General features: G+C 45.8%; 1 protein-coding gene across 2 annotated transcripts; it reads left to right on the forward strand.

Moving 5' to 3' along the window:
• The first annotated feature begins 469 nt into the window (after window positions 1-469).
• On the forward strand, window positions 470-8,018 carry TMEM100 (transmembrane protein 100). Of its 2 annotated transcripts, XM_032129123.1 has the most exons (3): window positions 481-669; window positions 3,339-3,509; window positions 6,690-8,018. In XM_032129123.1, exon 3 carries the CDS (start codon window positions 6,752-6,754, stop codon window positions 7,154-7,156), a length of 405 nt encoding a protein of 134 aa, XP_031985014.1. In that variant the 5' UTR covers window positions 481-669; window positions 3,339-3,509; window positions 6,690-6,751; the 3' UTR covers window positions 7,157-8,018. The 2 variants fall into 2 exon arrangements, with proteins under 2 accessions (XP_031985015.1, XP_031985014.1); XM_032129124.1 differs by lacking the exon at window positions 3,339-3,509 and having other exon boundaries at window positions 470-669.
• Window positions 8,019-10,948: the final 2,930 nt, after the last annotated feature.

Consider the following 10,948-nt stretch of genomic DNA (forward strand, 5'->3'; position numbering starts at 1 on the left):
GGCATCCGAAGCTATATTCCTCCTCCTTTAATTTATGAGCAGTTGAGCTAGGGGTTCATCTGGATTTCGGCATGGACTGTGCTTTCAAGTGACCCAGCACGGCCACGTCTGACACCCCAGCGGGCTCAGGACAGGCAGTGACCCTCATCCGCCCTGCTGCAGCCGGGATGTGGCCGAACACTCGACACGGGGCTGGGTGCGCAGGAGGGCAGAGGGGCTGCAGGAGGGCAGGAGGGCAGAAGAGGGGCTGCAGGAGGGCAGAAGAGGGGCTGCAGGAGGGCAGAAGAGGGGCTGCAGGGTGCTGCCCCGGCCCCGTGTGTGTGACCTGCTGCAGGCTGGGCGCGATGCAGAGCCTCCCCTCGGGCACGCCTCCGCCGTGCGCATCCCTGTGCCGGGGTGTGAGCAGTGCGGGGCAGAGGGAGGAGGCCCGGCCCCGTGCCCGGCCCAGCCCGGCGCTGCCGGACACCCTTCCCGGCCCCCCCGCGCCCAGCGGGACCGTCCCGCTGCCGCCCCGCCCGCCGCTGCTCCCGCCGCTGAATTTGCTCCGGTCCCTTAATTGTTTCTCTCTCACGGAGAACTTTGTTTACAGTCCCTTGTGCGGCGAGCTGCATCCCCTCTTATACTGGCTGCGGGCTGGTGGCCGCCGCAGTCCCGCCGGGCGGCCGGGAGGTAAGGCACGGCTCGGCTTCGCTAGGCACGGCTCGCTATGGCACACTAGCCCATGCTATGGCACGCTAGCCCAGCCTATGGCATGGACTGGCACGGCTCAGCTCGCTGGCCGCCCCGGACCCGCACGCCCCGCGGCCGCGCCCCCGCCGGCCCCCGGTGCCCGCGGGGCTCCGGCTCCCGGTGCGCAGCTCCCCGGGGCGGCCGGGGGTGCTCGGGCACACCAGGGACCCGCTGCTCTCTCCGCTCCGGCACAGGGCTCCCCCGGTTACAGCAGTCGCGGGGGCTCGGCAGTCGGACCCGCTGCCCGGGCGCAGGTCGGGGTGTCCCGCGGAGCGCTGCCTCTCCGGTACTGCAGGGCTGTACGTGCACAGGGCTTTCCTCGCCTCTCTGCTCTCTTGCAGAGGTGCTCGGGGACTGGCGTGACGCGGAGGGTTTTACCCCAGGTGTGCGTGTGGCGTGTAGCAGGCGCGTTTGAAAGCTTTCTGGTTGGCACGTAACAGAGTTGGTTTGTGGAGGGGATGGGGTGGCTCCCATCATACGCCCCGGCTGTGTCGGGAAAACGAAAAAGGTGCGAGACTTTAAATCTGTTCGTGATTTTACATAAAAACTTGGTGAGAGAAACTTACTGCATCCTGAGGCAGCTGGTGTGGAGGTGGTGTGTGCTTCTCCTGCCTCTGTAGCTCAGGGCATGGTCCTGGCGTCTTGTAAGTACAAATTCTGGTTGTGTATTTCCAGGAGTGTTCACCTGGGGCAGAGCTGCGGGATTGTGTTGAGGATTACTGTAGCCGGCTGAATTCTGAATGAAATCAGGCTCTCCTCTCGGGACAGAAGGACTCCTTAGGCTATTTTCCATACTCACTTTAATGCATAGCCATAGTGTGAAGTGTGAGCATTATGATTTATTGGGATTTTACATAAGCAAAAAAGGGTGTCTGAAGCATTGTGCAAGACAGAGAGAATCTGGCTCAGAGCCTGAAGGCGGAAAACTCAAATGTTTCTCACCGGTTCTGAGTAAAATGTGAAAAAGGGGAAAGGGTCGTAGTGGCTCTTTGCCTTTGCACAGAGATATTCTGTATGTGGGAAGCCTCCTGAGAGAGCGCAACATTGAAATGATTCAGAGTTAAAACACTGGAAGCTTCATGTAGAGATTTCATGTGTTTCTGCTTCTCAGTTTTGTGATGAGGGAGGGAAGGAGACGGGAAGAAATTTCATCTCCAAAAAGTTGTTTTGTCAGGTTTTTTGATAAAGACGTTCATTTAAAGAAAAATACCTAAACTGAGTGTAGTCAAGGATAAATACAAATAAATAACTGGCAGAGCAATTAATCTTTTCCAAGCAAGATGCTGGCAGAGTGGCTTAGGGGGCACAATTGTGCTGGGAAGAGCTTTTCGAGCAAATGTAACCTTGCTGTAACCCAAGTGGAAGTTGACTCCAAGCACATTTCAGAGGTCAGCGTTTGTTTTAATGAAATCTAGATTATTCATCTGAAGTGAGGATTTTTTCCTGCATTTCCCTCCAAACTTTTCAAAAAGTTAAGCTAATTGCTAGGTCATGTGGAAAAGAATATAGTCAAGGAGATAAAAAAGTAGACTTCCTTATTATTAACTAACTTCAATAATCAGCTAAATATACTTTGGCTATGTCCCAGGCTTATTCCAAGGATCTTCTGGAGAACAGCAGCAGTTTATACCTGTAAATGTTTGTGTTTGTGAAATGTTAGTAAGGTCTAAATAACTTAAAACCAGAAAAACCCTCCCAAGTTTATCATTATACAAACTTACTCTCATGCATTTACTCTCATCCCCACTTCAGACTCCTGCTTCTGTGTTGAAATGATCTTCCATGATCATGCTCTTCTAGAATGGGAATGTCAAGTAAGATTAGCAACATAAATCTCTGCTGCTTCATGAGTTTTACCCAGCTGCCTGGTGATTTCACAGCTGTTTCTGCAGTTGATAACAATTTCCATCGCTCTGCTTTCTGCAGAGTCGTCACTGCCCTGCTGCAGAGTCCATCTTGTCCCTCTTGGAGTTACAAATCTTGTTTTTAAAAATCCAATAACAGAAATGAACAACAGTAAATATAATGGACTTACGTTTACTACAGAGAGTTCTTGGACTCTGTTAGTCTGCTTTTTTTATTCTGAGAAGAGTTTTTGGGATTATATTACTTAGATTTTTTTATAGTGGAATAGTTTTTAAAGGTTTTTCTAGTGGTAAGTGTATTGTCACAGTCAGTTCACAGCTAGGAAATCTGAGGAACAGGGAGATTGAGTGATTTGCTCAAAGAAATTGGACACATAGAAGAGACAACCCCCCATATATTCTGAGTCATTATTCCCATAGGTGAAGTGAGTAATAGAAATTAAGTTAAATGAGACTTTTATCTACAGAAATTCTAGTGCATTGCTTTTTCCTGCCTGGCTCTTTCTGGGGGACTTGACTGGGTTATGATACTCACTACTGGGACATCACATCCTCAAAGGAAAATGTTACACAGGGCCAGAAATGAGTGGCTGGTTCCAAGAAAAGAAGCCACTAGGAGAGCCAGAGGGAGAAATCTTCTGCTTTGGTTAGGTTAGGAGCAGGAGTCAGCACACAGCAGGAGCTTTTCCATGCATTACTTTTATTCTTAAGAAGCTGGTAAATATCCAACAACTTTCCTTGTAGGAAACTTCCATGCTAGAATACTGTCACCTCCAGTTCATCATTCAGCAGCATCTGACACTTCAAAGCCTTGAGCAGCTCTTTCTGCCTTGAATTGTCACACAAGACATCTTCAGCACTCTTCCTCTGCTTTCTGAGCCAAGGATCTGTTACCATGGATTTTTCACGGATCTGGTAGGTGCGCATGTTGATGAATTTCATGTCTTTTTGATAAATCTCAACTTACACTTATTAGTGGCTAAGAATTTCCTCTCCCCTTTATCCAGGGTTAGCCACAGATTGCCACAGAAGCACATTCTTCCTCCAACTCAAAGTAGCTCCTTAAGATAGTACTTGTGGTATGATTAGTGAGAGGATGCTGGTGTTGCTGGGTATCTTTGCCTAAATTTCTTACCCTGAAACTCGAACCAAATCACCTGTTGGCCTAAGTCAGAAGTGACTTTGCTGGCAATGAGGATCCAGTGCCCTTTTTTCTAGGGACGAATACCTTTGCTCACACTTCAAATAGGTTCTGTTGTTTATTTAATTTCGTAGTATTTCAATAGAGGGCTGTGTATTTGTTTTATATGAATGCCTGCCTTCTTGCATCCTATTCCAGACAAAAACTATTCTCCTCAGAAATCAACAGGTATTTTGCCATTTACTTAATTATTAGAGATTAGAATATTTTTTTTAATTCCTGTTAGATTTGACTGTGTAAATACATCTTCTTTCTTCATAGATCTCTGTCCAAGAGGTCTAGGAGATTTTAATGCTCAATGAAGATGTATATGAAGCAGAGGGACAAGGACTTTAGAGACAGGAGTAAATACATTTTGATTGAAGGTTAGAATTTTTCAGAATAATAATGCTTGTTATGGGCTTTTTCAAGTTACTGGGAAGTTTCCCTATTTCAGTGACTGTTAGAGTAGTTGGATTTTTGAATAGTTGTTACAGTGTATTTGAGCCAATACACCTTTTATATTCAAAATAGTTAAATTTTTTCTCCCTCAAACAAATAATAAAATGTTATAGTAATTGAATATGGCTAATGGTAAGATTGAAAAAAGGTGACATTTGGGGACCACATTCTTATGTTGTGCTGAACTTCTGTAATGTTTTATGGATAAGTAATGCAGCAACATAAGGGCACCAGTTTGTCTCACTGCTATGTCAGTCGTTATTGAAAATGCAGAACTTGGGCTCAGATCCACATAGGAAGAGATCAGTGGCACTTGAGAGCAAACCCATGGCTTTCCTGGGCTCTTTCTGATTTAAAAGACATTTAATCATGCATTATGATTCAAAGAACAAAGCTACTGAACCTAGGAGAATTCAGGATATCTAAGGTGTCAGCCCAGATATATTTGCTTTGTCTGATAAGCATTGAAGAAATCCCTTTCCTGCCCTTGGAGATACCGAGTACTCTCACAGAAACAGGCAGAATCATTGAATGGTTATGGTTGGAAGGGATGTCTGGAGGTCATTTGGTCCAACCCCCCTATTGCTCAGCAGGGTCACCTAGACAGTGCTGCCCAGGACTGTGCAGATGGCTTTTGAGTATCTCCAAGGGTTAGAGACTCCAAAACCTCACTGTGTTCCAGTGCTCAGTTATGCTCACAGTACAAAAGCTTTTCCTAATGATCAGTGGGTTTCAGTGTGTGCCTGTTGCCTCTCGTGCTGTCACTGCATGTGCTTGGGTGTGTTGTGTGTGCTCAGCAGGGACAGGCTCCTCTGGCAAGGCTGAGCCCAGAGGCAGCTCTGCACAGCAGATACAACAGGGAGCTGAGCACTTTTCCCTAGAGCAGTAGAACTAAAGCTTTGGCAAACCAGACATGAGCTTTCCTTCTCTCTTGAGGGTTCAAGGAGACTTTGTATACAAACTCTCTGACTACATCCAGCATTTAGCCTGTTTGTGCCTGTGTTTTTTTTAAACAGAGTGAAATCCTCTTTCTTGTAACCCAGGGTCAGTTATAGGAGGTGCTGAGGTATAAAACCAAGGGCTCTCCACAATGAACGAATATATCTTAGCAACAAGGGTGGAGTGGTGGGAAAGGAAAAGGAGAATACAAGTATCTGGCAATTAACTTCCTAGTCACAGATGTGAAGGTGATAAAAGTGATAAAAGCATTACTGCATTGCCAGCACTCTTCTTTGTTCTCTGAGCTGTATATCATGCTGCTCATGAAAGCAAAAGCAGGACAGCCCACACCAGAGGGTGGTGGAGGAGTCCAGGGAGCTACTCACAGCAGTAAAACCAGTGGTTCCCCAGTGTCCCAGTGTCACCGTCTCTGGAGCGTGTGCTGGGGTGCACCGAGCTGGGTCCAGGACAGCACATCTGTGGCAGCCTCAGTGTTGGCAGAGCTCACTACAGGCCCCAGAGTGACCCCACATCACCAGAGCCATAGAGGTAAGGCTGAGGTCTGTCATGGCAGCCTGGAATGGTGGAGAGCCGTGGGCTCCTCTTGCTCTGATCCGGTGGACTCTGATTATTCCCTGGGCTCCCCAGAGCCAAAAGGTATTTGTGTCCTGTGCAGATGCAGTCAAACTGTGCATGCTGTCAGGACTGAGAGTGTGTTTATAGTATGAAGACAGGAGGAAAACAACCTGCTGTATCTGAGATGAGTGAATATGATGGTAAATCTCCCTCCCATACAGTAACAGGGTAATTTCATGGATTTACAAGAGACCCATTGCTTTTGCATGAAGCCAGTGTAAATGGCAAGCTGTCAGTCTGGCACTGATGTTGCTGTAACAGGAGGTTCACCAACCTTGAGCTGAGCTGAGTGCAGGAAACTGTTTGCATCCCCACTCCCCCCACGTCTCCACCTTGTCATGACAATTTGAATTTTTCCCCTAAGTAGCACTTGCACTGGGAAAGGGCTCACTGTTCATCCTAGTTTTTGCTGGCTAGTACCTTGACCATGTTATTGTGATGTGCAGTGGAGTAAATCTGTGTAATGTATTGTGTGTAGGTGTATAAAGAAACAGTTTGGGAAAAGTTTGTGAGAAAAAATCAAAATAGTGTGTGAACTTTACCTTTTTGTGAGAAAATGTAATGCCATTGAAGTCTAAATTACATCCAGAAATACTGACTTCAGGATGTAACTTAATGTAGGATTTGGCCCACAACACTTGAGTGTTGGTGTTTGTCTTGGTCTGTGACTCTGTTCTTTCTAGCACTTACATACATACTACTGTAAGGATTGATTCAGATCCTTCACAGTCAGTCGTGTCACTGTTGATCTTGTGCATAAATCCTTGTGGGGTCTGAATGTCTGGTTGCTTGTGATCCCAAGGGGATACTTCTGTGTCCCCATTTGTCTTATAAATAATTGGTAATTACTGGTTGAACTCGTGCTCTTTTCTCCACAGTGCAGCATGTGCTCAGCAGAGCCTGCTCTAGCCTAAGAACGGACTGAGTCAAGACAATCAAGATGACAAACGAACCTATCAAAGAGATCCTGGGCACCCCAAAGCATCCTGATTCTGTACCCACAGAGAAGAGTAACAACAATGACTGTGTGATTACCACCATCCCTCTGGTCAGCGAGTGCCAGCTGACAGCAGCCACGGGGGGAGCAGAGCTCTCGTGCTACCGCTGCACCATTCCCTTCGGCGTGGTCATCCTGATAGCCGGCATTGTGGTGACTGCCGTGGCATACAGCTTCAACTCCCATGGATCCATCATCTCTGTTTTTGGGCTGGTCCTCTTGTCCTCAGGACTCGTTCTGCTGGCTTCCAGCGCAGTGTGCTGGAAGATCAGGGAGCAGAACAAGAAAGCAAAGAGACGGGAGAGCCAGACAGCACTCGTGGCAAACCAGCGAACCTTGTTTGGTTAAAGACAACCAAGAGAAGGCTGGACAGAAGGCAGAACCTTTGTAAGTCAACTTGGCTATTTATCAGTGGGAGAGATTGCAGGTTCTAATTTAACTGTGGAAATGAACTGAAATGAAAATGGAGTGGATTAAGAAATATTCATAACAACTCTGCAAGTGCTCTTAATATTTTTCTTCCTGCATACTTGGTAGTGATTCTTTCCAAGACAGAGGAAAACCCATTTTTCCTTCACAGAAAACTGTGTCATCATAACTGCAACCATCCTGACCGTGTTCTCCAACATGCTGATCATGTTGGAAAGGGAGCTTGTGAGAACTGAGAAAATAATTTGAACTGACTTGAAATGCCAGAGATCTCCTTAAAACACTGACATTTGACCAAGGGAGAAGTCATAGCATTTGAAGTGACTACGAGCTTATGGCCAGAGTATCTGGGACTTAAACTGTAGCTCAAAAAAAAAAAAGGCAATAAGAACACACTGCAAATTGCTCAATAAGCTGATTCTAATATTTTATGTAACTTCCCCTCCCAATACCTGTGGTACTTTCCCCTTTTTTTAAACCAACTAATATTAATTTTGTTTTATTATTGAATAGAAATCAGTAGAAATGTGTAAGTGTATTGTCTAACCTAAATAACGAGGTATGATCATAGCTTAAAACATGAGACTTTTTTGCAAATTAAAGTGGTCAGGTTTAGCACTTTCGGTTATTTTGCTATAAAACTAAAAAATAAATTTCATTAAAATAATATCCAGTGCTGCTAGACCTTTAGAAAATATTTCTTTATTGCTATCAAGATAGCTTGTATCTTCAACTCTGACTGCTCTATATTTCTATTTTTGTAGAACAACCCCTGTGACAATAACTGTGAACACATGTACTGCTGATCTCCTACAAAAACCTCTGCAGCCTATGGACTTTGGTTTGATAGTCCAACCCTCTGCAGCTTGATTAACAGCTCTGTTGTTGAAAAATTACAGCAGACAGTTCTGCAGACACTCACTGTCACAGTCAGTTCTGAGACACAACTTTTAATAATAACTTGTGGAAGCAAAGCTCTGTGTAGTGTTTGTTGATTGAGCTTTGGGATTACAAATCTTCATGAAAAGCAGGTGCCAGGTGTCCCCTGTGTATGGCTGAGGTGTTGATTCTGTAACTCTTGTGTTCTAGAGGTCTTCCAGCTTTTCTCAGTTAATGGATTATTGAGGGGCTTGTCTCAAATTGAAGCAAACCAGAACATGATTTCTCCTTCTTGAAGGAAAAGTGGTGCTGAGCTGAGTCACAGATTTCCACATGAGAAGGCAGAGGGGCTGCATGGAGCCCTTTTCTATTTTTTCACTCTTTTATTTTTCCCCTTACTTTCTGCAGAATCAATAGTGCTGGGTGTGACTTTTGCTTTCCACTACCAAGGTGAGACAGGCCTGTGCTTTCTCTTTGCCCCCAGAGCCTCTGGCAGCCAGGACAGCTTTGGTGATGCTGCTGCAGAGCCCACCTGCCAGAGAGGTGCTGCAGGGGGTTCCTTCTGCAGCTCATCCTGGATCCTTACGCTTCTCCTGCTGAAACCACCAAGGAATTCTGGCTTAGGTGCTACCATTTCCTCTGCCCTCCATGGTTTAAGCTTGTTACATCCATAACTTATCCCTGGATTTGCAAAGTGCACTCATGTTTTAAATAGAGTGAGCTATATGTGCAGCAGGGGATGTTTGGGGTCGGTATTTGCGTTGCCACACTCCGTGGTTACCAGACGCTATAATAAAATCACTTGCATCAGAGGAAAGCTGACAACACATTTTAGCACTTCCATAGCCCTCACTTAATCACGGCAGGAAGCTTTCCTGCTGCTAGGAGAACATGTTGCGTCACCAGAACATCTGACACCGGTGTCTAGTGTCAATCACTTTGCTTAAGGTCATAAAAAATATTAGGGTGTCCCCTTACGATGTACAGGTTTTGCATGAGTGACAATTCATGGGAAATACATAGCATGATAAATAATGGAACAGGTGGACTAAAGTGGTGTCTTTCCTGTTTAAAATGAGAAAAGTGATTGACATCAGCAAAGCTAGATAAGCTAAATAGAGCTGTTCATCTTTTTCCCTCCCTGGGAACACAATAGTTTTTCTGACTCCTTCTTCCCCCTCCCCATTTCTTTTTTTCCTCAGTAGAATTTTGGGGGCTGCTAAGGAGAGAACTGCAGGGCTGTAGAGATGCAGTGATTTCCACTACCTGTGTAGCAGTTTGGCTCCGTGATTCCTTGGTTAACCCCAGAGCAGGAGCAGCCCATTGCCCTCTCCAGAAGTCTTTCCCACACGTGGGTCGTCCTTTGGCCATCACTGTGATACAGCTGAGCTTGCTGTGGAAGGAAGGTAGAAGTACAAGGTGATGCTCAGCTCCAAGTCAAAAAAGAAAAGCCAAACTCAGTGGAATGGAGACAAGGGGGGTTCTGGAGCAGTCTTTTTTCAGGAAGGGTAAATAACAGTGAGTAAGAGTTGCTCTGCTACTACTAGAGATGGTTTCCCTTTCCTTTGCTCTGCTTTCTTTGACATCTGCAGTGCATAGGCAAGGACACAGCAGAGTTCCTGGACCACCCTCTGCCTTGGTAATTGTGAGGCACCTGGGCCTTACCCAGCCTGTGAGCAGTGACAGACACATTGCAGTGACCCCTGGCACAGCAAAGCTTCAGACACACCATCATCTCCTGCAGTACCAAACTGACCAGCTGGGAGGCCTCTGGGTGATAGCGGGCTGCTGAGCTCAGCAGCATCGTCTGTATCCTCTAGAGATGAGGTACATGGCACAAGCATCTTCATACCAAGAAGCAAATGAAAGGCTGTGCAGGAATTCAGGCTTATTTGTCTTTATTCAGAGGAGCAAAACAGTACCTTTGTGGAAGAATCCCAGCACCTGATCCTGGTGTCCTGCAGGAGCAAAGCAGAGGTTGTGAGCAGTTCAGGCAGAGATTTTTATGCTGTTGAAGATATTTTCAAAGGTTTCATCACTAAGTGTTCACATGGCCTTAGAAACTGATTGCTCCCCCATGATTTGTTTGCATTGATTTTGGGCCAGTCTAAAGCAGTAGTAGCATCTTTTCTGACTGACCAGCGATGACATCCGACCCATGTCTCACAGTCTATGTTTTTTTCTTCTTGCAAATCTATATATTTCAGATTTTTTCATTATTATCCTCTCTCTCTGCACACCCAGGAACAACATATCCTTTTCAGCCCTTAAAGCCCAACCAAAATTTCTGCTTCAAATTTTGAACCCCAAGACCTAATCTGGATTGATTGGAGGTTTCATGCCTGGATGCTGGGTGCTGTAGTGCACCAAGTCTTTCATACAAAGCCATCTGGAACTCCACGATTGGTGTTTGGTGTTTCTCATGGGAATCTGAGAAGCAGAAGGATGCAACCCTGTGGAGATCAAAGTGACTTTCCAGTTCAGAAACACCTTTCCTTCTGGTGTGAAAAGGCTTTGAATGTGACAAATGGTGTTTCGGTTCTGGGAGAGGCTGGGTGGGAGCTGATGCAAATTTTATTCTCACAATTGCTTGTCTCTCCCTTCCTGAAAGCCCTGGCAGCACTGCACAAGCAAAACTGCCCTCACAAGGATAGAAAATTATCTAATAGAGGAATTGTGCTGGTGCTCCGGGCAAATGTTACAACGATCTTAAATAATAATTTCAAAACCTAAGCACAGGAAATTGTGTCTGTAACTACACCCTGTATTGCTATTGTACAAAAAGACAGTTATAGCCGGGGATAGTATTTTAAAATAATACTCAGTTTGGTA

Source organism: Corvus moneduloides, chromosome 19, assembly GCF_009650955.1.
Source record: "Corvus moneduloides isolate bCorMon1 chromosome 19, bCorMon1.pri, whole genome shotgun sequence".
Lineage (NCBI taxonomy): Eukaryota > Metazoa > Chordata > Aves > Passeriformes > Corvidae > Corvus > Corvus moneduloides.

Coding starts and splice junctions, on each gene's coding strand:
- TMEM100 (XM_032129124.1), top strand. CDS start 6,752: ATGACAAACGAACCTATCAAAGAGATCCTGGGCACCCCAAAGCATCCT.